At 40.1% G+C, this 27,182-nt stretch overlaps 1 protein-coding gene across 9 annotated transcripts in view; it reads right to left on the reverse strand.

The window, feature by feature from the left end:
• CCDC171 (coiled-coil domain containing 171) overlaps positions 1 to 27,182 on the reverse strand; it is a 256,020-nt gene that overhangs the window by 73,270 nt on the left and 155,568 nt on the right. For 8 of the 9 annotated variants that reach the window (XR_007773169.1, XM_050944127.1, XM_050944126.1 and 5 more), the window contains one exon: positions 12,854 to 13,006. Coding sequence is in view for 8 of the 9 variants with exons in the window: in XM_050944127.1 (XP_050800084.1) it covers positions 12,854 to 13,006 (153 nt within the window). In the remaining variant the exon portion in view is untranslated. Of the gene's footprint in view, positions 1 to 8,766; positions 8,939 to 12,853; positions 13,007 to 27,182 lie in introns of those variants that run through there. The other variant, XM_050944123.1, reaches the window with a different exon arrangement.

The raw sequence follows: 27,182 nt of genomic DNA on the forward strand, positions 1-27,182 counted from the left end.
GGTAGATGGACAACCTGTAGTGTATGTATTTACCTGCTTTTCCTCTATTAATGCACCATACAGTGTGGATAAGTTTTTCCCAAAAGGGGCAAAATTGAATCTACATTTTGGACATGTTCCCTCACCCAAATCAGTTCTCTCTCCAAACTGTAGCTTCCCATTAATTACTCTTAGATATATCACTGTTGTACTGTCCTGAGCATTTAAGACAGAAGGAAGAGAGACATTTTGAGGCCTCAATGCCTATCTAATCTCTGATCCTGGAATCAGATTTCTCAATTTGAAGGAAAGTTGAGTACCGTTGTTTTTGAGCTCTCCATTCATATACTTCCATAGAAAAACTTCCCTCTAATAATTACTGCCAGAGAAATGCAAAATATTAACAAAAAAGGGTCGAGACAGATTAGCCTCCTGAAAACATAATCCTCCCTTTTTGCAGCTCAGCCAATAACTTGAAAGATTTGTTTTGTGTTTAATATTGGAACAAACCTGTGGCCATTGAGGAAAGTCATGGTTTCCATTAAGCAGCACAGCATGCAAGTTTTGAATTTCATGACAACAGTGGGATTAGAATTTAGATCCTACTGTTCCAAAAGCACAGGTCTACCTTGAGCGAACATACACACATACTAGCCAGTTCATTTCAATAAGGAGATTTTTAAACTCAGACAAAACAAGGAACATTTTAATTACTTAAGAAAAAAGTGGAAGTGATTCAAAACAAACTATTGTCACTGGAAATGCAACATTTAAATGCAATGAATGCATCATGTTCATTTACAATATTCATAACATTAACTGTATTGAAAAAATGGAAGGATTGGAAACCATCTAATTACTCAAACATTTAGTTCTCTACAGATGTAAATACATTGGGCCTAATAAGCTTTCCCACTGTGAAAGTCATTACTTAAATTATATTAAAATATTAAAAACTATTTAATGAGCTTTTTCCCCCTAAAGTAAATTGAGTGTGTGCCTTAACCTGCTTCAGGCAAAGGAAGTTTCAAACATATTGGTTTTGAAGCTAGCCATTATTTCCCATGTTGCAAAAATGGCAATTTTATTTCCCGACAGCAAATGAAACTGTCAGGAAAATTTAGATGCAATAAAACTGGGTGGTTAAACCAACATGCTGGATTTGGAATAAAACCGAATTAAAGGAATTAAAATTAAGCATTATGTCAGTCAAACTTTATACAAACTATTTTAAACAGTTTCCCTGCAAAAGTTTGGGCTTTGGACTTCGTGAAGCTCAATCGTAACTATCCACTTTGTGTCTATCAAGAGTGTCACATTGGAAATTTGCACAATGAAAAATATTTTGCATAAAATGTGTTGCTTCTGGCAACCTTTCTGCCTAAATAAAAAGTTGTCAGGCAGTGTGTGACTTTAGTGGTACAGAGTTTTTAAATGGTGGCTTCAGTCCAAGGCTAGCTAATAATGGGTGACATGCACTGGAATCTTGAGGCCTAAATCAACATTGTTTTCACAGCTGTAATTAAGCCACCTAATCAGAAGCACATTTTGACGGGACAGTTTCTGGAAGCCAGACATTACAATTTCTTATGCCTGGAGAGCAGTGGCTCATGAGAGGTCCTCATTTAATTTCAGGTTAAAAAAAAAAGCAGTAAAATGAAAAGACTATTAAAAAGGCAGTGTATGACTGTTGAAATGAAGCAGGCCTATGTGTTCATGCCTTGACCAACCTTGTATCCCACCCTCCTTCGGCTCTCTGCCGAGTCCCCATCTCTCCAGTGGCAGCTGCACACAGTGAGATTAAGGGCCTCTGCCAAAGTCAACAGATGAGCTGGTCTGAACTGGCTCTCTGTGTGTTCTGATTGTAAATTGTGCTGGTGATGATTAGAGAACTCTAACACAGGATGTCGACTCTTAAAACTGTCCAGAGAAAATAAAAAAAAAAAAAAATTAAGTTCAGGAAATTTTTTTAAACTTTTTTTGTGGCTTGGTACATAGTGTAATGTCTATAACTTTCAGATGATTCAAACATGAATTCATACAAATTAAGTTACTGCATTATCTTTTTTTAAAAAAAGCCATCACTAGCTCACAGCAGGACCCTTCATCTAAGGGTGTTTATATAACAGTGCTGCTGCTGAGTGCAGATCTTCAACTAGCACACACGTCTCCTGCGTCTACCACCTGCCAATGGGAGCTATTCCTAACACTCTGAGGATCCAGAGACTTGTTATTGTATGCCTCTCACTTAACTATGTTGTTGAATTTAAAATGGATAAACTGTCGTCTTGTTCACTTTCTGTAGCTCTGCTGCATTTGGTAACTTTAACATAAACTTTCAACTCCAGAGGCCATTGTAAAACTATCAACATGAAAGCAATAGTCACTCGGGTCTGATTATATTTAGTTCCGCATTTTAATTACATACGGATTCTATTAACTGAACCTTTTGCCTATGGGCAACATTATAATCAAATTACTATAATTTTCAAATATGTTAAAATAGTTTGACAAGTTAAAAGTTCACATACCTAGCATATTGAATATCAAAAAAGCTTTCCATAGAAAAGGAAGTGTTCTTTACAAAAAGGCAAATATATGTGGTTGGATTACTCAAACTTTTTTGAACACCTCGCCCCAAGTCACGTTATGTGATTTATAATACTGATTTCATATTATTATACTTATTAGTGCTATATAATAACTAAACAGTTTAAATCACATGATTTATACTGCTTGGTTATGACTATTACTTATATAAGCAACACTACATGACAAGATGTGTGTTTAGATTAGGATGCCTGCATGCCTCAGGTGTGTGTTTTAAGGCACTAAGCTGATGGCCAATTCCTTATAATTACCCACAAAATGCAAGTATTTCAGTAAAACTTCACTTTTTGAATGGAGCTATTGCTTTTTAGATATAATTTATTTTCAAAGTATTATTTAGTCCTGCCCATACTGATATTTAGTCCTGCATGTATACAGCATACCTGAATAATGTGGAATCCTTGTGGGCGCATCAGATTTTTTTTTTTCTATTACTTTAAAAATATTCTTCTATACTCTACTATAAAGCACAATATAACAGTAATTAATACCAGGGAATGAAATAGCATATTTACTCCTGGACTAGTGACCAAAAAGCACTGCAAGAACAAGGCACCAATGATAATATTAAGTTTCAATGCATTTTTACAAACCATTGTACTTAGAAACGAATGCATCTCAACACCCGACCCCGCCCCAGTGCCAAAGCCTTCAACGCTATCTAAATCAACTTTGAATCACACTAATGTGAAGTAGTGGAAAAGACAAGAAGAGTTTTCAGATGCTCCAGCCACGACCTGTGTACGCTTAATGATACCTGGGAAGAATTCTCTCTGATATGCCAGCCAAAGTACATTCAAAGGCACAGGATATGGCAGTCATGCTTACCAAGGAGGGACATATTCTGCCAGCATTTTTAAAACAGATGGGCTGCCTTTCTTCCATACATACAAAATCAAAAGGCCAAATAAGGAGGGGTGGGGGAACAATAAAAACGTTTACAATTCAACAGTGTAAGCCAAAGTCCGTTCGTGCACTGGCAGCTACAGGTCCCATAATCCTGATACACTGACCGATTCAGGTGAGGTGAGGGTGAAAGAGAGAACAAGAGAGACAAATACACGCACTCTGCCCTTAGGCAGCTAGATTGGAGTGTAAAGAAAATGGCTGTGCTGAGGTTACATGAATTTTTTAAAGGAAGGTTTTACATATAAGGGGGGTGGGTCTGGGGACTGGCTGCTGGTCCACCAAATGGAAAGACTGAGTGAATATTCTATTGAAATTTAGCTTATTTTTTAAAGTAAGCATCATTTATCAGAGTCTTTAAAACAGATAGCTGTCAGACAAGACTATTCTTCAAACTTGCATCTCCTGCTTAATCAAAAACCCTCTAACTCCTGTATTCTTTGCCCTGCATATTGCATCACTATGTGATGTTTCATAATGTTGACCCATCTTTGTAAAAACTTAACACACACCACCACCCAAACAGTGCAAAAAATAATAATTAAGTATAGATAACACAGAACCACAACAGCAGCAATTTGGGGGAACCCAAAGTGATTTGGGTTTCAACATCAGTTAGCATAAACATCCAAAAAAACAACAGCTTTTATTGTTTCCAAGGACAAGATGAAATCCCCACTCCCTCCTCCAGTAAACATCTGCCTCTCTCCTCTCCTGAGGGTCACACTCCTCTCTCCTTCCTCTGACATTGTTCAATTTCACAGAGTTCAAGGCCAGAAGGGACCATCAGATGACCAAGTGTGACCACTTGTATATCACAGGCTATTAAATTTCACCTAGATACTCGCATATTAAGTTCAAATAATTTAGTTAGACAAAAACATTTCAGTCATCAGCAAACTAATGCAAAGACCAGGCAAAGACCAGGCAAAGACCAGGAGAGACTAAGATGAAACCAAGGCTCTTGCAATGGCAGGGAACTGATTAGGTGAGCTATACACAGATGATCTCAGCAGGTGAACAATGTCTCATGCTACAGAGGAAAGCAAAAACACCCCAAGTTTCTTCCCCCCAGCCCCAATCAGTAAGACTCTGAGCAGCAAGACTCACCAACCAGGCATCTAAAAAAAGGATTCTCTGTACCTCTCACAGCACTGTTCCATCTTATCCAATGTATCATCTTCAAGTCTGGCCAATCTATGATGCTTCAGAGCATGGCAAAACACACCTCCCACTCTACTGAATACCTCTAGTCAATTGTGCATTAGGGAAAGAAATCCTTCCTGACCGCTGTAGGCAACCAGCTGAAGCATGAGGTTTGATTATAGTCATTAACTCACTGCAAAGCTGCACATGTTATGTGCCTGTCGAAGGCTATGCAGGGAATCCCATTCCCCCTCTGCCCACAGACTCAAACTTCAAGGCCAGAAGGAACCATCATGATCACCAGCCCCATTCCATCCTCATAGACTGCAGAATTTCTCCCTAAAGCTGGATTAAAGCATATCTTTTAAAATGATATTTAATCTTGTCTTAAAGACTTCAAGTGATGGTGAGTCCACCTCCTTCCCTTGGCAAGCTGTTCTAATGTTTAATTACCCTCACAGCAAGAAAATTGTTTTTTTATTTCAAGGCTAAATTGGTCTAATTTCATATTCCAGCCACTGGATGTTGTTATACCTTTGTCAGCAAGGCTGAACATTTTCTATACTATCGGGTGCCTTTTCCATGTGTCAGGTCATCTCTCAACCTTCTCTCTGATAAACTGAATATGTTGACCTCCTTACGCCTCACCTTTTATCCCCACCAAATTTCCATTTCCTTTGCACCCATTTCTCCGTCTTCTCTGTCCATTATTCTCTGTCTCTACCCTTTCTGTCTCCTTCCCTTCCCCCTATAATTTAGACTCCAATGGGATGGAGGAGGAGTAGGGATAACCACTGCCACCTACTCAATGCTTCTGCCCTCAGCCAGGTAGATGCACTGTAGTGCTGTACCAGGTGCCCATCTCATCTCGTATACTGACTTTCCCTGCCCTGAACCATGCAGCAGAACAGAGCAAGCCACAGAGCGTAGTGAGCACATTCAGGTTCAGAGAAACATTCAATCACCTGGCCCACCACAACGATGGCTCTCAATTTCTGTCATCACTATTAAAACTTTTCAAATATTCAACACTTCTACAAAACACAGGATGCTGACATCAGTGCAAAAAGCACAAGGCTGGAAGCTATGAAGGTCAGAGGCTCTGGAGAACTGACATCATATGAATAAATATACCATTCTTTACAGGTGTAGCGAGGGGGCCCCACTCCCCCGCACTCCTGAGGGACATAGGCCAGAGAAGGTGTGGCCACGGGCGGAGGCCCCACCGCCTGTCCCCGCCCCCCGGACGTCAAGGGGCGGGACAGGAAGTCCAAGGCCAACGCCGCCTGTCCCTTGCCCCCCAGACGTCAAGGGGCGGGACAGGAAGTACAAACACCCGGCCCCAGGGCTCAGTTAGAGGGAGGCGGCCAGAGAGAGCAGACGCTAGGGCCCGAGCTCCCGCTGGGCCTGGCCTACCCCGTGCCAGGTACCCGGAGGGGTACTAGCCTGACCTCCCCTAGGGTCAGCACTCAGAGGAGCCGACTGAGCGGTCCGACGCTCGGCCTGTGGAGGAGCTGCCTGGACCTCCCGAACCCCCGGTACCCCGAGGAGTGGATCGGACCTCCCGACGCCCGGTACCCCGAGGAGTGGATCGGACCTCCCGAACCCCCGGTACCCCGAGGAGTGGATCGGACCTCCCGACGCCCGGTACCCCGAGGAGTGGATCGGACCTCCCGACGCCCGGTACCCCGAGGAGTGGATCGGACCTCCCAAACCCCCGGTACCCCGAGGAGTGGATCGGACCTCCCGACGCCCGGTACCCTGAGGAGTGGATCGGACCTCCCGACGCCCGGTACCCCGAGGAGTGGATCGGACCTCCCGACGCCCGGTACCCCGAGGAGTGGATCGGACCTCCCGACGCCCGGTACCCCGAGGTACTGGACCACCCGACGCCGGACACCCTGAGGAACCCATGGTCTGGGACGCCCTGGACGAGGGCAGGTACCCAGTGAGGGGGAGGTTGGAAGTGGCCTGGGGGCAGCCGACCCCAGTCAGGCTGCAGGCTCGCCTGAGCCAATGGCAGTGTGTTTCGGTCAGGATCCCCCACTGACCATCAGCAGCGTTAACCACTGCTAGGGCCCCGGGCTGGAACGCAGTGGAGTGGGAGGGCCTGCGTTCCCCCTGCCACCCCTCCAAGGGTGGCAGACTCCCCCTCCCCTGACCTGAAGAGGCCGTCTCCGCTCGCTTGTTGCTCAGCCCCTGCTGAAAGGCCTGAGCATAGACTGTGTGCTGCCCCGCCCTGCCTAAGGGCCTGGGCTTATATATATACTGTTACCTTGTCGCTCAGGCCCTGCTCAAAGGCCTGAGCCTAAACTGTGTGTGTTGTCCCGCACTGCCCAAGGGCCGGGGCGTACTTATATACTATTCTCTTGTGCTTAACCCCGCAGCAGGGGACGGGTCCGAGGCAGAAGAAGTGAGGCGAGCCGGTGTGGCTCCCCTTCCCCCTCAAGAAGAGTCGAGCCCTGGCAGCGCTCTGCTACAACAGGTAACACAAACTTTGCCCTAAATTGCTTTTTATCACTTTCTAGAATGTGTTTGAAAGCACAGTGGCAAACGCCATGTCGCTAAAACAGCTCACTGCAGTACTGGACTCACAAGAGATATTCATTTGGCAGTATATGTACCATGGATTCACATGCTTGCCACGGACATCCATAGTGGCATGTGTTGCCCAAAGCTATGGTTGCTCCTGCCCCAAAGCACCCAAAAAGTACTTGCTTATGACTTGCCACTACTGTACTGTACAGCACTCAAAGCTCTCTGTTCAAAGCCTACTGTTAATTGTAACTCAGAATGAAAGTGCAAGTAAGCTAATGTGTTTGAAGGAGGAGTAAAATGGATCAAAGAAGCATAGCCCTCTACTGTTAAAGTAACTGTAAAGTAACAAGAGTTCATTTAATGGGAAACCTTGAAGCAAAGTCCAAACTCTGGTACTACAGCTAGATACCAATGAACAAGAAATAAGCAAGTAATGAGACTGTGTTTAAATACATTTTAAATTATACCTTTTCCAGTTGTATGCCTCAGTCAGGGTCTAAATACATAAAACCATCACAGAGTCACAAATTATGTTATACAGTTATAAGAACATAAAAACGGCCATACTGGGTCAGACCAAAGGTCCATCTAGCCCCGTATCCTGTCTTCCGATAGGGGCCAGTGCCAGGTGCCCCAAAGGGAATGAACAGAACAGGTAATCATCAAGTAATCCATTCCCTGTCACTCAGTCCCAGCTTCTAGCAAACAGAGGCTAAAGACACCATCCCTGTCCACCCTGGCTAATAGCCATTGATGGACTTATCCTCCATGAATTTATCTAGTTCTTTTTTGAACCCTGTTATAGTCTTGGCCTTCACAACATCCTCGGGCAGAGTTCCACAGGTTGACTGTGCGTTGTGTGAAGAAATACTTCCTTTTGTTTGTTTTAAACCTGCTGCCTATTAATTTCATTTGGTGACCCCTAGTTCTTGTGTTATGAGAAGGAGTAAATAACCCTTATTTACTATCTCCACATCAGTCATGGTTTTTTAGATTTCAATCATATCCCCCCTCAGTCGTCTCTCTTCCAAGTTGAAAAGTCCCAGTCTTATTAATTGCTCCTCATACGGAAGCCATTCCATACCCCTAATTGTTTTTGTTGCCCTTTTCTGAACCTTTTCCAATTCCAATATATCTTTTTGGATTTTGGACCACATCTGCACGCAGTATTCAAGATGTGGGTGTACCGTGGATTTATATAGCGGCAATATGATATTTTCTGTCTTATTATCTATCCCTTTCTTAATGATGCCCAACATTCTGTTTGCTTTTTTGACTGTCGCTGCACATTAATAATAAACAACAACATTGAGTGGATGTTTTCAGAGGACTATCCACAATGACTCCAAGATCTCTTTCTTGAGTGGTAACAGCTAATTTAGACCCCTTCATTTTATATGTATAGTTGGGATTATGTTTTTCAATGTGCATTACATTAGTTATCATTGATCAGGACAGTATTTGGTCCTGCGATGAGGGCAGGGGACTGGACTCGATGACCTCTCGAGGTCCCTTCCAGTCCTAGAGTCTATGAGGATACTTTCATTATAAAGCACATATTTTCAGAGTCACTAAACTTTCTTAAAGGGAGTGGGTGAGGTATAAGAAGAGATAAGGGCAGAAGACAGGGAGAAATTATGGAGAACTTTGTATATGAGATATTGAACTTTGAACTTCATGGAGGAGACTGTGGCAGGAATGTGGCATGCAGTCCTTGGAAGATGTTCATAGCAGAAATAACTGGGTGAAATCTTCTCACCTGTATTATGCAGAAGGATAGACTAGATGAGCATAGTGGTCTCTTCTATTCTTAAAAGTCAATGGATCCATTAAAACCTGATGGCCACATCCAAAGATGGCTAAGCCAATGCAGCTTTGCTGACTTAAATGGAGCTACAACCATTTACAACAGCTAAGTGATTCCAGCAGGTGGACAACCTGATTAGTGCTGAAAAAAGGAACAGGGTCTTGACAGATACATTTCGGGTCGGGAAAACAGAAGGGGAGGCCTACATCTCGGAAACGACAGTAGTTACTATACTATTATGATACTATTTCATAATGTTTTGGTACCAGAGATGGAGGCCAAGAAAAAAGTTGATAAAGGAAGGTGCAGCAGAATTTGGAGAGAGCATAGATAAGATGGGAGATGGACAGAGAGGACTCAAAAATTAAATCAAGCTTGCAAGCAAAGGAGACCAACAGAACAGTGGAAGTAAGGATGCCAGAAAAAAGTATAAGAAGAGACTCTAGATGGAAAAATAATAAGCACTGTTTTAGCCATACTGAGTCTTAGGTGATTGCAAGAATGAAAAATACATTAGAGAAAGGCAGAGATGCAGGGCTGCACAAAGGGAGAATGGCCAGGGACTGAGAAATATATTTGTGAATCATCAACATAGATGTGAGAGATAAAAACCATGGGAGGAAATGAGATCACCCTGGGAGACAGTACAGAGGGAGAAAGAAAGGGGAAAAAAGGATTAAGATACTTTAGGGACTAGTAGGGCCAGACTTCGTATTTTTTGTTAGGTCTGTGAACCATTCTGCCACTTATGTTCCCTGCTCCTACCCCTTGCCAAATAATTGAGTCCTCTCTCATTATCCCCCATAAAATAAATATTGATAGCTGACTCTTATCTACCTTGATCACATTCCACTCTGCATGAATGTGAATGAACACCACAATCTCTGGATATAACTAACTAAATAGGATACCCATGTGTCCCATTGCCAAGAAGAAAAGTAGTAGGGCTGGAAGTGGAGTGGAGAATGGAGAAGTTGATTCAGAGACACAGTTGCAAAATGAGAATAAACGGATCTTGCCATAAGGTGTCAGTTTTGTTTTTGCAGTAATCAGCAAAATCTTGGGCAGAGAGACAGGGGAAGATGGGGCCTGGGTAGCAGGTTTTAGAAGAAGTCTATCAGAGAAGTAACATTGCTTAAGCATGTGAGAAAACAGTGTGGAAGAAAGAGGATCAAACTAAGCTTCAATGGAAAATGTCTGTGAGATTATGGAACTGGAGGTGAGAAGAGAGGTACATCTACAGGTGAAAGAGACAGCCAGAGGGTGGGTAAGCAAAAGAAGAAAAATACCAAAAATAGGATGAAGTTAAAACCAACATCAGTTTGGAACAACTCAGGGGATGGTAGAAAGGGAAGAATGGAGAACTGAAATCTGATTTAGTAATTACCGTTTTAAGTAAATACTAGACATACACAGAATGTGTACTTCCCAGACAATTATTTTTAGCAATAAACTATGATTTGGTGTTCCAGATTGGCATGTACATGATGAGCACATATGAAAGCTCTGCACCCTGAAAAACTGTGTAAACTAATTGAGCTTGACCAGTTGGTCTGGGTAAATGCACTGGATAATCTCTCTGGATAAAGCCCTCCTATCTTAAGGTTTTGGGAAGGGGGAGGGGGCTAAATGTGATATCATTAGATCACACATTCAATTCCACTATTGTGTGCTCCAAGGCTTCGTGAATAGAGTGGTTTTGTGCTATATAGTATGCATGAAATCTGAAATACCTGGCCAAAGCAGTTAGCCTAAGAATAGGCCACTGGACCTACCCTTCCTTACCTTTGGGATGTCAGGAGAAAGCTCCCATGTACTATCTATCCATATATCTATTTCAGCAAGCAATCACACTGCCTTTTTATTAAAATCTAAGAAAGGAAATTCAATGCAAAAACATCCCAAACAATTTGGATTATTGGAGTGTTAAGATTGAGAAATTAAAACACAGAACATTCTGAAAGTTCAAATTTATGACTGCTACATTTGTTAAAATTCAGGCTTTTTGAAATCATTGCAAATATTAATGGATAGATCTTACAAAATATACAAATATTACAAAATACTACATACATACAAGTGTGTTGAGTTAAGGTGTTTCAGGAAAAATAACTTTGAATCTCCTGTCTTTTGTTATGTTTAAATTCTAAACCATAATTTTGCATTAATACTTATACTTAGGCTGTCAGTAGACTGAAAACTCCCAGGGAGAGGGGTTGTCTTTTTTGTTTGTGTAGCACCTAGCATAATAAGGTCCTGATCTGTGATTGGAGCCCACAGATGCCACTGCCATACAAATGACAGACAACAACAACATAGTTTTTGCATTGATGATGTATATAGAATTATATAATTTACAATAAGAGTTAAATTTAATCAGAGGCATCATAGCTTTTTATAGTGCCATTTCAAACCATAGAATAGCGCTTCAAAAACTGTAAGAGCATAATCTTAACTAAAAACTCTCTATATCCAAAGGCAAGCAAACCTCACTGCAGTAATCTTGGCAGGCTTCTCACTCTTAGCTACACAAGTGGTCATCTTGATTGAAACTCTCAACAATAAAAAGACAAAAAAAGCAACCTAGTAAGGCTGAAGCAGCTCAGCAGTACACATGTAAACCTAGTAGTACCAAAAAGATAAAGGAAAATTGGTTGGAAAAGAAAAGAAACAAATTTCAATAGACCTCTTAGGATGTCTAGAGTCACAAATCTATCAACAAAGCTTTGCACTTATGTGATATCATTAGATCACACATTCAACCTTTCATCCAAAGATCTTAAAGTTTAAGTTCAGCACCGAGGGAAATATCTCCCTCTGTGCTGATCCAATGGAGAAATGAGTCAATGAGAAATTAATGCAAGCTCTTATAGAGCCAAACAAAGTCACGAGCACAGTCCCTGAATAATGCTTTGCTGATATGTTTACTTGGTTTGTTTTAACGACTCCCCTTTTCCTACTTGACACTCAGTGTAAAATATCACCTCGGTTTTCCTTACTATCCTTTGCTGTATCCAGAGTGAAAAGGGAGAAAGAAAAAACCCAAGACAAAAAAATGCTCATCCCTTTATACAATAAGGAAAAAGAAAGAAAGAATTGGAAAAATGTATTAATTATATGCAAACTACCTACACAATCTCACTAAAGACATATTTAGCTACATATTTGTGACAGTTTATATGTCTGCCTGATGCCTGTGTGACACAAATATATCTGCATTCAATAATCCCCCTAAAGACAGTTCTCAGATCTGGAGAATCACCTTATTAGCCGTAAATTAACCCAAATTTTGTCGTGGACAACAATAATTTAGACATCAAATGATTCTTGAAATAGGATTTTAACTTTATAGATGATTAATCATAATATTTCTCTTTCTCTGGACATGTATTATGAATAAGTATAGTTGTCTACGGAGAATAATCACATGTTCTAATTACCATTTTGGTTATACGCATAATTAATAACATTCTGGCTTAACAGGACATGCTGCATCTATAGACAGTCACATGCTTCAGGTCCAAAATCTAACTGTCAGCTGCATTGCCAAAGACAAAGAAGCCATGATGCTGTGTTTTTAGCTTTGGCAACAATGGACAAATCTTTATACAAGACATTGTAGTAAAATTAATCCTCTCATTGCTCTCTATCCACCACCCGCCCCTTAGCCATGTATCAAGCATCACAATAGCATTTTTATACTGGTAATATTGTATTACTGTGCTAAACTGTGATATGAAATTAGCTACATTGAAGAAATATGATCACACATTCCTATCAGAACTACACAATGTGAGAGTAGATACTGCTTAGTAATCTGAATATCCAAATTATAAAATCAAATTAAACTATGGAAAGCAGACTTACTGATTGTAAGCTTTCATTTTCACGAAGACAAGCTGTTTGGAGTTCTGATTTCAGGGCTGCAATGTGATGTTGATGAGATGCTATTTCTCTCTCTAGTGTAGCAACTCTGGAGCTTGCGAGTTGGTAGACATCCATAAAACTTATAATCAGAGCCTTTAAAAAGTAAAATAAATAATCAATACCACGTGGACCTTACATAAATGCCAGCTTGCATACAGCCAAATTTATTAATAGAATCACACTAACTAACTTTTATTAATAAAGAAAACAAAGGTTGGAAGATTTTCTAAAGTTCAGCCACAGTATTTAACAATGAGAAGACATAGCAAAGGTTTATGTAACCCTACCAATATTGTAAATGGGTAATAGCATTACAAAAAGCACACAACTCTGCATTTTAATTAGGAGATACTTTCAAATACAGATTACTGCATTCAACAGCTGTCACTATTTTTCACTGTACTTAAATACAAGTTTCAGCGTAAGGTCAATTTCTCTCTGCAGTTTACCTCAAACACAGTTTGAGGTAAAGATGCACGTTTTCAGATTGAACTGAGACACTCACTCTCTCAACTCACATTAAAAAAAAACCACAGATTTAATTTAGCATGCAACAAAAGAAATAAAGTAACCTTCCAGACCTCTTAAAGTAAACAACTTGTTTACAGTATAGCTGAGAAAATATAATTGTGCTTTGTGTATATGGAAGAATGTTCTAGCTGTGTAATATTGATCAGACTGATAATAAAGTTAACAGCAAAAGAGAATAAAAATGATTTGGCAGTCCTAGTAACTTTAGATCTACCCTAAATAGTAAAGACTGTTGGGATTATTGCTCTTCTTTACAACAGGTTAATCACATTTTATAGGTTACAGTTTTCTCTTCTGAAGTGACCTGTAGTGAGTTTTCTAATGTAAGAACAGCTTTAAGGTTAATATGAAATCTGTAGGCTAAAATAAATTCATTAGCACTAAAGGAAACTCGCAAGATCTTATCAAGTTTTTGTTTTATACATTTTCTACTGTTTGTGAAAACAAAATTAAAGTAACAGGGCTGAAGTCAAATGTATTACACCAGGGGTGAATACGGCCAAATATTACTAATAAATTACTTACATCACATATATGGTATTTTTTCTCAGTAAGAAGAATCCCAAAGTGCTTTACACATTATGGCCCCACTCCAGGAAAGATATCCAAGCCAGCATAAGGGCTTGCTTTTGTTGATACCTACCAAATGCATCCGTGTCTTGAGTAGAATGTGGCAGCCATTTACAAAAAATATTACACAATGGTTTAGAACAAAACAAAGAATAGCATGTTCCATACAAAACACTATGATGCTTCACCTCAATGAGATTGCTCTGGGCTTAAAGTTAGGCATGTGCTGAAGTGCCTTGATGCAACAGGGCCTGTGACTGAGCACTCATAAATCAGGAAATATCAAAGCTGAGGTTACATGCCCATCTTAACTCTGACCCCTTCTATATAAGTATTAAGATAGAGTCCTCCAATATATTATACTCTCAACTTTTACAATAATGACAATAAGATTAAGTATATCAAATTGAAAATATATTTCAAGATGCTGAACATGTGTATCTCAAGATGTAGAGAAAAAATCTTGCCCCATTCTATTATTTGAAAAATTGTATGCTGTTGTGTAACTTACAGATGAATACACAGAAGGGAACAGGGTTTAGGCTGCAGGTGCAATTTGGACTCTGGTATTTGCAGACTTTTCTTTGAAATAAAACTCCATTTCTGTAACTATTTAGTCACCAATATGTGACTTGCAAGCATGCATACCTAAAGTACATATTTAAGGTCACAACTAAAATTAAAATGTGGAGACTGACTTTTCTTAGCTGCCCACCCTTTGAGCTGAGGACCTGATCCTACTAGCTTGCATGTGCAGGTGCACCTTTGTGCCAATGCAGTCCCATTGGTGAAAACAGGGCTCTGCCCACGTATAGGAAGTTGTAGAATCAAGGTGTTATTGAAGCCCCTACTGAAAAGGTGCTGTGCCCCCCATTTCACCATTTTCCTATCAACCATGACCTTTCTAACCCCAGCTGTTTCAGTTTTAAAAGGTTGGAAAGACTTATTTATTTTTTAAATCATAGGGATAGTGTATTTTCCTCTCAACTCTTCTTATGCTCAAACTTTCAGGGGGAAAAAAACAATACCTAGACTGAAAGGCAGAAATTTCACAAAGTTATTAACAAAACACAAGCAGCTGGAATGGAAACATTTATGCAACCTTAAGGAGGTTTAAACTCCCAGAGGAATTTTGACAGGGCAACCTAGATTTGAAATCATCAGGACATGGGGGTCAACACCCTCTACACCTCCAAAAGGTACCAGGAGATCTTCAATAACAAATATCCAGAACATCAGTTGTAAATCTAATCTGGAAGATAGCACCCTCAGCAGTAAAATGTGCTTAGTATCAATCAAGACACTGATATATTGTTGAGTCAACACAAAGAAAATCACATGGAGAGTCACCAACATTGCTTCCTATAGTACCTAAGCGTCACTTATTTGAATCCTTGGTGGGGGAGGGAGAAATCTTACCTATTTGCTCATTTTAAAGTTGGTCAAACAGTGATTTAATTCGTTTCTATTGGAATTTAACATTTTTTGTTTTTATCCTTATTTGTATACTACAGAAATAACATCTACAATCACTCTACAAATAAGGTTTATTCACTGATCAACAGCGTTGTTAACAGAATTGGAGATCAGGTATCTTCCAGAAACAGAGCTTCAGAGCCCCCTGCTTCCACCAGCATGCCAGAGTTTAAAAAACAGATGCAACAATGACAAGTACAGAGATACTTTTGTAGCCTTCCGGATATATTTTTATGACACTAAATTTGACATTCAGACATGTCTGTGGGAACCACATTTTAGTGAGCCCTTCTGTTTTTTGAATACACTGGTAATAGCGTGACATGCAAACTGGGAATAGAACATCCGAAACAAGTAACAAATCATCTTTCATTACAAGTAAGAATGATTTTTAAAATACATATTAGACATTGATTTTCATTCAGAAAAGCCAGTCATAGCGATCCCTGAATATTATAGGAAGCAATTTTTGCAACCCACACATATATTTTCACACATTCACCTTAAAAGCTAAAACCCCTTTCAGACTGATGAGTATTGTAGGAATGTCAGTGGGGCAGCAGACTTAGCTAAAGAGGCCACAGCAATTCTGAGGGCTGAAGAATGTTAATTTTAAACATTAAAAAAGCCAGCTGGAATATAGGATGTGAGTTAATAAAGGCTGAAACTCACATAATACTGCCAATTTTACAGCAGAAATGGTAATGAATTCCTTTTTTTGGTTAGTTCAGAGGAAGTAGTCAGAGTCTCCTTCCTTTTCCCTCCTCTATGCCTCCATTTCATAGGCGATGTAGTTATTTTTTTTTAAATCATATATCTTATAGTGCTATTGACATGACAGAAGCATATTATAATGCCAAAAGGAGTTATCACCATGAGAACATACCAATGTTCCAACACTACTGCTCAAGACCTGTCAGCTTCATGAAAATGGAAAGGCAACATGCTAAACTGGCTGCAACTAATGACACAAAAAGGGTACTGAAGAGAGCAGCATGGAGAAAGGTCTTGCAATTAAGGTGATGGACTGGAGTAAACATTAAGAACTTAAATCTCATTTTAATATGTGATGTTCAATGAAACTTAAGAGCCTAAAGGCCAGATTTTTAAATATCTTTAGGTGCTTAAAGATGCAGGTGGATGGCGAGTGGGATTTTCCAAAGTGTCTAGGTGCCTAACTCCCATTGATTGTAAAGGGAGTTAGGTTCCAAGGTATTTTGAAAAGTCCACAAGGTGCCTATCTGCATCTTTAGATGCCTAAATACTTTTAAACACCTGGCCCTAAATTACTTTTGAAAATGGGACTTAGGTACCTTTGAATATGTTATTCTTAATTTCTTTTTGCGTCTATTCCCAATCAGTAAAAGGGGGCATTGTGAGAATAAATGTGTTAATATCTGTGATGCACTCAGTTACTATGACAATGGAGGCAATGTGAGTGGGAAGATAGATAAGATAGTACTTATCCTTCCACCTTCCTAATTTTGGTTAAAATGGACATTGAAAGGTGACACTATCTGTTTTAAATTAAAACAGATAAAGGTAAGGATTAGTCAAAAACATAACAAAACACTGGAAAAACAAGAAGAAAAAAAATCTATTTAAGCTAATAGGTAAGCTGAACCCTGCTCAAACACTACTAAGTTTGAGGATGGCCTATTTGTACTACAGAGTTTCTCACAAATAGTTCTGGTTTGGGTTACAGATCTACGAAGTTGAGCATCTTACTCTGACAAACTGTCAGTGAGGCAAACTACTTCAAGCCTTATATGATTTTTTTTTAACAACACAATGAACTATGAAGCAAAAGTACAATTTAAAAATCATCATATTGTCCCCCTCCAATCAACCTTAGAACAGAACAAGAGTTTTCACAGGAAGCCCCTTTCTACAGCACATGCAGAAATTATAGATCTATTCCCTCCCTTCAGTGATATGACTGACTGATCATCTCTATGTGCTCACTGTTATTCAGAAACAGCAATTCTAAGATGTACAGTGCAACATTATGCTTTAAATATCTTTTTCATTATATTATTAGCTAGAAATTTGTCAGCTAGAAGATTAATCTTTGGGAATTTTTTTTTATAAAGTATAGTAAAATATGGCATTCTGTTAGCTGGCACTGAAATTATGCAGCAATGGTCAAGAGACATGAAGATTAAAGGACAAAATGAGGTCTAAAGCATATCCTTTAAATTTAATTAACTAGATCAAAGGTCATTCAAAGTATTACCAAGTTGAAAACTTTGGTGGAAAAATATTTTAGGAAACACATAGATCAGAGTGCACAAATTATTAAATGATTTCTTGTCAAAGTACTAATGTATTTATTATACTTCATGAGGAAAGGAAAATCAGTTATTTATTCCATGTGGAAATACGCTGTCAGTGGGATACCCTTTTCCCGATTATTAGGTTAATGTAACCTAGTGAGAGTAAATACAATCCAACAAGAACTTAAATTTTTTCTGCAATTGTACTTTCTGTGTTTTGATTTGCAGATAACAAAAGATTAAAATATTATTTAATGCCTTCATAGCTGCCAATAAATACCAAATGTAAAACAAACTGCATAAAGGACCAGATCCTCAGCCTGTAAATCAATGTAGTGCTACTGACTTCCATTTCGTTTACACCAGCTGAGTGTACAGCAATTACATACCTAGAGATGATTTTATCTCCTATTTAGAAGAAAGGAAAGGGAAGGAAATAAATAACCATAGGCAACCTATTATGAGCTAATGCAAATCAAAGAATGTGTCATAAACAGACCAGACAGGCAGCATAAGCCTCAAATGTGTACCGTATAATACAGCAGTCAAAAAAAATCAAGAAGCAAGTACTTCACATATTGCATCTTTATTTTTAAAGTATGAAAAAAAGAAAAATCAAAATTAACATTCCCCTGTTCGGTTTCCCCCTTCAGAAATTCCTGAACTAAAAAGAATATTAGTAGGTAGTAAAATGTACCTAAAGGCAATATATAGAAAGAGATAACAAAAGAAAGAATAATAAATGGACTGCAGAAGAATGAGAGCCTAACTTTAGTATAACAAAGCACTTAGATAAAAATCTGAAGAGACTACATATTTTATGTATAGTGTGAAGTTTGGCTGACGTGTGAAAATAAAACTCAAAAGATTGGAGTTCTGTGTGTTTAATGGATAACATACAGTATGCCTTTTATTACTGCAACCCTAGTTTATGTCTGGCCCTAATATTACATAAATAAGATTAGTTTAACAGGTTCACAAAAACAAACATATACCAATTAATTTTGGCTTTGAGAAGGCCAACCCCGAGTGATTTTATGATATTTATTAGAAGCCTGTGGAGGCTGTTTTTGTGGGTAGAGGGATTAATTTCCCCCCTCATTTTAGCATTTGAAAATTCACTCTGGCTGCCTTGTCCCATCGCCCAAAATGTCTAGTGGCAACATCAGTAGAGGATGTAAATATAGCAGCTTCTCAGGCATCAGAAAAGGCCTCATGGGAGACAACATTCAGCAAAATTGCACTTTTGCAGCTGTTTGGCACTTTTTTAATGATCTGTTCTCCTGGTATCTTGTTTCAACAGTAAACTTTTTGTTGGGCTCCATTCAACCGTGGCACGTACAATTTAAACGTGCCAAAAATCAAACCAGTCCTGTTATAACTTTTTTCAACCAAAGCTGACTCAGGGCCACACTTGGGGCCTAACTCTATCCCCTTTGTTCCGATAAGAATTATGTTCCCCCAAAGGTCTCGGAGGATAGCCCAAGGGAAGGAAGCTTGAGAATAAAAGGCTATATTCTCTGTCAGAGGTAATGACATGACTTCCTACAAGAAAACTGAAAAGAGAGCATTGAAATTGACAGAGACTGAAGGGAAAGTGCTTCTTCTGGAAACTACAGCAAATGGGCATAAAACAATAGTCATGGAAATTATTATAAAGAATAATTATTGATCCTATAGAAAATAATTTATAAATTAAGACCATTAGGGGGGAGTTTGTTGATAAGTTCAGGCTCTGGGGACTCCAAACTTTCTTCTAACTATTGAAGCAAGCTATCATTTAAGAAGGAGGATCTTGCTGATGCATGGAATATTATTTTCATTATTTATGCGTGGTAGCGTACAAGATGAAAAATAAAGGCAGTCATTGCCCCAGACAGCTTACAGTTTAAGTAACAGACACAGAGGAAGATGTTAAAACTATTCCTTTCCTCCTCTCTCCCATTTTCTTTCTCTTTTCCTCTTAAGCAATATTGGTCATTTTACTGTGGGTTAGTATTTGTGGGTCTCATGGAGAAAGGGAGTCTTTGGAAAGCTTCTGTGTCAGCAAAAGAAGGGCATGGTATTGGAAAGTCATTCCATGAATTGGAGAGCATCATGAAGAGGGCATGAAGATGGAGTGGGAGAAGAAAATGACAGACACCCCAAGACTAACACCACTGAGGGAACACAATAAGAAACTACAGAGATTTAAATATTTAGGCTGGGCTTTTAAGGGGCAGATGAGCTGATTAAACTTGATATGGTGGGGAACGGAAAGCTAATGAAGTGACTTGAAGAGGGAATGATATTGCCTGATGAACTGCCAAGGAAGACAATTTTAGAGACTACGTTTTGGAATGATCAGAAGGGAGCAAAATGGGGAAATTAATATTAGATTTCCAAGATATTGTGGGGGAAGGAGCAGCAAGACTCGGCAAGAGCCTAAAGGTACTGGGAGTATGTTACTTTGCTGTTAAGTCAGCTTCATGGTTAAGTGATGTATACCTAAGAAATACAGCAAAATGTATGTGCGCACAGGTACATTAGCTTAGTAGTTTAGAGCCTGATTCAACTTCGACTGCAGTGCCAAATAAAAACTGTGCTGATGGCTGAAAAAAATTAAAAGAATACAGGGCTGACAAAATTATTTACATAAATACCACAGAGAGTTTATATAAAACTCTAATTCAAGTTTAATCAGGATTATTTTGACAAAGCAGTTTGCGTAAACAGATAAAGAAAAAAGGTACAAGGTGTTACATGTGTATCTAATGTAGGAAAAAAAGATGATATTGTATTTACTAGAGATTACAGAATGTGACCTCATAGGTAAAGAGCCTACCATAAAGCAATGCATACAATGAATGGGCCAGAATTAAGTGCTTTGAATGCTTAATCATGCAACCTGAATATATTCAATATATTTTTTAAATGGAATTGTATAAACAGTTTTCATTCTGTTGCACTGTCTAACACACATTATATGTCTCAAGCAGAAAAATTTCTCACTGGGAAACTGACACTACTCTGAAATTGTTTTAGACAACCAGTTTTAAAAAGGGTTCTAGTCAATGTTTTTGTTCTGGCAACGTCTAGCTAGTGTGGACAGATCACCTATGTCTTGAGAGAGTTTTTGAAAAACGTTCTTAAACATTTTTCTACTTTGAGAAGGGGTTTGTCAGTTTCCCAGGGAAAAAAAAGGAGGGAGGTTTGGACTGAATGTTTATCTGAACCTATGAAAGTCACACTCATCTACAGGCCAGCTTTATATTTGATACGCATCCCTAATCATTCAGACTCACAAAATTATTCCATTCATCCACCCATCTGTTAGATGCTTCTTCTCTCCCCCCTTCCCACCCCCTTTCCAATCTTGGTGGTTTCTGCTTTGACTTTCAGCCTTGCCTTTCTCTCTCTCAATAAACACAAACTCAGGTACCACACCCCTACTTTTCAAAAGTAAGTGCCCCTGCCCCACTCAAAATATACTTGCCCTGAAAAGCAATGGAAATTTTGAACCCTAAAAACTGATGCTGTTTTCAATCCAGTAAACAGTGTTTGGACTTGACAATTGTAACTCTTTAGTAGCACGTTCCACTATCCATTACTCAATTTGGTAACCCAATAAGCAAGACAACAGGTTAAACATACGCGTGCAATCCTGTGTTTACACCCTACACACTATCATAATAATCTTTGTGCAATGTATGCCTTGCGAGGTATCATTTAAAAACTCATAACTTGCAGGTCAGTATTGTTATGGTGACATATAGATAGCAACTTTATATGTGAAGTTATAAGATTCCCCTGTATGATGTTAACAACACGTGTTCCAAACCCACAGCCCTGCTCAGGCAGAAATCAGCAGGTCTGTCCTAAACAAAGTAATCTGTGTGCCTTGCAGGGCTGGCTCCAGCATTTTTGCCACCCCAAGCGGTCAAAAAAAAAAAAAAAGAGCCGCCATAAAAAAGGCGTGATCGGCGGCACTTCGGCAGCAGGTCATTCCCTCCGAGACAGAGTGAGGGACCTGCCGCTGAATTGCCACCAAAGAGCCGTACATGCTGCCCCTCTCCATTGGCTGCCCCAAGCACCTGCTTCCTGCGCTGGTGCCTGGAGCCAGCTCTGGTGCCTTGATTTACATTTAAGCAGTAAACAATCATATCAAGTGGCCATTCTTTGGCAAGAACGGGAGGCAGGGACAAAGAGATCAGCATCTTAGCAAAGAAACAACAAGGTCTCCTTCCTGCACCAGACCCCGTGTCTCTTGGTTCTTAGCTGGAAATGATTTTCAGTGAGGAACTGACACTATGAAAAGGAGGGGCAAACACCTCAAACACCCCTTTCTGTCCCCTCGCTGACCTCATTTGCTGCACTTGAGAAGACAAAGGAAACAGCTGTTGGACTCTGGTGGGCCAGAGAAGGTCCTGACCTGAAGAGTCTGATCAGTAATGATGTCAGAAGCATGTGGTGAGAAGCTTTGCTGGATTCTAATATAGTTTGTTAAGTTAGGTACCAGAAAGCATTTTATATTTATTTTTCTTGTAACCACCTCTAACTTTTATGCCTTATTTGTACTCGTTTAGAATCTCTCTGTAATTAATAAACTTGTTTTATTGTTTTATCTAATCCAGTGTGTTTAAGTTAAGGTAGCTGGGCAACAGTACTTAGGATAACAAACTAGTGTATATTACTCACTTAAAGGAATAATAGTCTTAATATATTTGGACAGTCCAGGAAATGGCTGTGCAATACAGGAAACATTTCTGGGGAGAAATCTGGAGTGTACTGGGATCACCCTGCAGTACAACCAAGGCTAGTGAGAGCCAGGGTGTAAATGGCAGGCTGCAGTTACACACAAACACATCTGGAAGAGACCTGAATGCTGGTGGCTGGTTGTGAGCAGTCCAGGTTGGAGGCTACAACAGCAAGGCATTACAGAGCATCCCAGGTTACAAGGCAGAGGTGACAGCTCCCCATTGGTCTGGATTGTACTCCAGTATGTCACACCCAATAACCAAGACAACAGTTTAAATTACACATGCAATACGGGAGTACAAAAAGAGAACAGATGCATTTCAAATTGTAAGACTTCATGCATCTGAAATTCACATATTTACAAAACACACACTCTAGAACTGCACTTTCAAATAGGATAAAGATAAGAGAAAATTTAGTATAACTCAAAAATATATCATTTAATTTTTAATCCTTCCTAAACTTTTCTCTTTCAATTTCACTTCATCAGTACGCCACTTGGGACACAACATCAGCCTTTTTCTTAAACACAAGACAACTGTGGAATTAACAGAACAGCTTCTAGCTTTTATGCCTAGTTTTACATTCTGAAAGGTTTACTTGAGTTTTCCTTAATCCTTAAGTTGCATATTCATTGCTATATTTCCTCTAACTGCTGTCACTTAAATTGTCATGCAGAACAGGGCAAATCGGGGTCAGTTTATGTAAGCGGCATCAATCTGAGAAACTTCATCAGTCTTTATTTCAAGGCATTATGCAAAGAAAACTGACATTAAGAGAGCCTTAACTGACAGCAAACTAAATCAATCAGCAAATCACTAAGCCATAATAAACTCGCTCAAGTTGTAGATAACCCTTCCTTTTCCAGGCCTTTATCTAAACAGCCCATCAAATGCTGCCTTTGACCAAAAATCCCTTCAATTCTGTTACAAAATCCTAGCAGTAATATAGCGTAAAACTGCGTACATTCTCATTACTTCAAATTATCAATAAGGATACGCAAAGATAAATGAGGTTGGTTTATAATGATGAAATAGTAGGCTGTTAAATGAAAAACAAAAGATTCAAGATTTGGATAGACTTTTTAAGTTGACTACTAATCATGTAGCTAAAAACTAAATAGGACTTGCTCCTGCTCCCAGTGAAGTCACTGGGAACACCCAGACTTCAAATCACAGTATGATAAAGCCCAGTATAATTTTTCTCTGCTATTCAACAGATTCACTCTCTCAACATCTTCTACTTTTTTTGCTTTGTTTTGAAATTAAAAGAACCAGCACCACAAAGCAGATACCAGAGCTTCATCTTCTCTGACGTTTCACTTTATACTGTGTTATTCATGAGTCTATCCATTTTTTTAGGTACTCATATGGCCCTCAATAGCATAATATCTAATCTCCTGAATGGACTCATCCACAAAATGGTATTATATGCTGCATACAGCAATATCAAACAATAAGAAAAAGATTACAGTACGCTCAAGCTACAGTACACTCAGGGGAAAGAACTGATAAAACGAGTTCTTTCCAAAAGATACTACACATATTCCCTGACCAGTTATGGCAAGTCTGCACTCAAGGGCTACCTTGGCACAGATGTGCCACTGTAGCACTTCTGGTAAAGACAAGCTATGCTGATGGAGGAGCGCTTTCCCGTCGGTGTGATTACCTCACATCTGCAAGAGGCAGAAGCTATGTTGGCAGGAAAGCATCTCCCGCCGACATAGCACCAGTGTAGACAGCACTTAGGTCAATGTAACTAACTTTGCTCAGGGCTGTGTGTCTTTTTCACATCACTGAGCAACGTAAGTTACATTGACTTAAGCGGTAACGTGGACCAGCTCTTAGAGGGAGAGGGCAGGGGAGTATGTTGTATAAGCAGAGTGATCGGCAGGATGACGGACATACAGCTTGCAAATGCCAGTTCTTCTTTTCTTAACTGTATTCCAATACTTATTTATTTGGTGTGTGGGGAGTGCAGGGAAAATGGCAGGAAGGGTGAGCAAACAGGTGAAAGGGAGTCAGGAAGATATCTATCAAACAGCTGTCTACAGCTGTCCTCACAAAAATACCACTTAAAAATTAAAAGAACATTCAGATCTATTGCCAATGATGTGCCAGTCAAGAGGTTGGAAGATAGCTCAGCATATGCAAGAATCTCATATTACCAGTTTATAAAATAAATCATAACTCAAAAAGGATTACTTACTACCATTTTAATTATCAGAGGGGTAGCTGTATTAGTCTGGATCTGTAAAAACAGCACCTTATAGACTAACAGACGTATTGGAGCATGAGCTTTCATGGGTGAATACCCGACATGCATCTGACGAAGTGGGTATTCACCCACAAAAGCTTATGCTCCAATACGTCTGCTAGACTATAAGGTGCCACAGGACTCTTTGCTGCTTTTACCATTTTAATGAATCCCTGAAATAAATATGAACATCCGTAACTTTAAGATTCATGGTCCCTATCTGTATTCCACACATGAGTACACGTGCTCCAGGCACCTGAGACTGGAGATTTCTAGCAAGTAGTGCCAATTGGTCCTCACCTCCACAACTGCCCTCCTTGGGCTCCAAAGCAAGGGCATAAGAGGAAGTGCAGACCAATGCTCTCCACTTCTTCATCTTACCGCGAATCAGAAAGAGCTGAAGAAGAGATGGAGGAGGGCAGGTAGTGGAATACAGATAGAGACCACATGTGCTCTGGATTATGAACAGTAGAGGACATCCCTATCTCCTTAAGGTGGTTTCTTTCTCCAGTGCCAAGATGTTTCTTCCTCCAGTGCCAATTGGAGTTGCAGCTATCAAGGGATGTGAAGAGTAACAAGAAGGGTTTCTACAGGTATGTTAGCAACAAGAAAGTGGTCAGGGAAAGCGTGGGACCCTTACTGAATGGGGGACACAATATAGTGACAGATGATGTGGAAAAAGCTGAAGTACTCAATGCTTTTTTTGCCTCAGTTTTCACAGACAAGGTCAGCTCCCAGACTGCTGCACTGGGTAACACAGTATACGGGGGTGGGGGGAGGTGAGCAGCCTTCAGTAGTGAAAGAACAGGCTAAGGACTATTTAGACAAGCTGAACATGCACAAGTCCAAGGGTGCTGAGGGAGCTGGCTGATGTGATTGCAGAGCCATTGGCCATTATTTCTGAAAATTCGTGGCAATCGGGGGAGGTCTCAGACAATTGGAAAAAGGCAAATATAGTGCCCATAGTTTAAAAAGGGAAGAAAGAGAACCCGAGGAACTCCAGACCTGTCAGCCTCACTTCAGTCCCCAGCAAAATCATGGAGCAGGTCCTCAAGGAATCCATTTTGAAGCACTTGGAGGAAGGTGATCAGGAACAGTCAACATGGATTCACCAAGGGCAAGTCATGCCTGACCAACCTGATTGCTTTCTATGATGAGATAACTGGCTCCGTGGATATGGGGAAAGTGGTGGATGTGATATATCCTGACTTTAGCAAAGCTTTTGATACGGTCTCCCGCAGTATTCTTGTCAGCAAGTGAAAGAATGAACTATAAGGTGGATAGAAAGCTGGATAGATTGTCAGGCTCAACGGCTAGTGATCAACGGCTCAATGTCTAGTTGGCAGCTGGTATCAAGCGGAGTGCCCCAGAGGTCGGTTTTGTTCAACATTTTTATTAATGATCTGGATGAACTGCACCCTCAGCAAGTTCGCAGATGACACTAAGCTGGGGCAAAGAGGCAGATACGCTGGAGGGTAGGGATAGGGTCCAGAGTGACCTAGACAAATTGGAGGTTTGAGCCAAAAGAAATCAGATGAGGTTCAACAAGGACAAGTGCAGAGTCCTGCACTTAAGAAGGAAGAATCCCATGCACCGTTACAGGCTGGGGACTGACTGGCTAAGCAGCAGTTCTTCAGAAAAGGACCTGGGGATTACAGTGGACAAGAAGCTGGATCTGAGTCAGCAGTGTGCCCTTCTTGCCAAGGCCAATGGCATTTCGGGCTGTATTAGTAGGAGCATTGCCAAGGCTCGAAGGAAGTGATTATTCCCCTCTATTCAGTACTGGTGAGGCCACACCTGGAATATTGTGTCCAGTTTTGGTCTCCCCACTACAGAAGGGATGTGGACAAATTCGAGAGTCCAGCGGAGGGCAACAAAAATGATTAGGGGGCTGGGGCACATGACTTAACGAGGAGAGGCTGAGGGAACTGGGATTATTTATTCTGCAGAAGAAAAGAGTGAGGGGAAATTTGATAGCAGCCTTCAACTACCTGAAGGGGGGGTTCCAAAGAGGATGAAGCTAGGCTGTTCTCAGTGGTGGCAGATGACAGAAGAAGCAGCAGTGGTCTCAAGTTGCAGCTGGGGAGGTCTAGGTTGGATATTAGAAAACATTATTTCATTAGGAGGGTGGTGAAGCACTGGAATGGAGGTGGTGGAATCTCCATCCTTACTGGTTTTTAAGGCCCGGCTTGACAAAGCTCTGGCTGGGATGATTTAGTTGGTGTTGGTCCTGCTTTGAGCAGGGGATTGGACTAGATGCCTCCTGAAGTCTCTTCCAACCCTAATATTCTATGTCCCTCAGGAGGGCTGGTTGTGAAAGAAGAAGACATTGAGGGTAGAGATGGCTGATGATATCCTCTGGGGAGGTGGTATAGGTTTCAGTTCATCCCAAAGTGTGAGGTGTTCCAGTGCTCTGGACTCAT

The sequence above is a fragment of the Gopherus flavomarginatus genome, chromosome 3 (assembly GCF_025201925.1).
Source record: "Gopherus flavomarginatus isolate rGopFla2 chromosome 3, rGopFla2.mat.asm, whole genome shotgun sequence".
In the NCBI taxonomy this organism is placed as follows: Eukaryota; Metazoa; Chordata; order Testudines; family Testudinidae; genus Gopherus; species Gopherus flavomarginatus.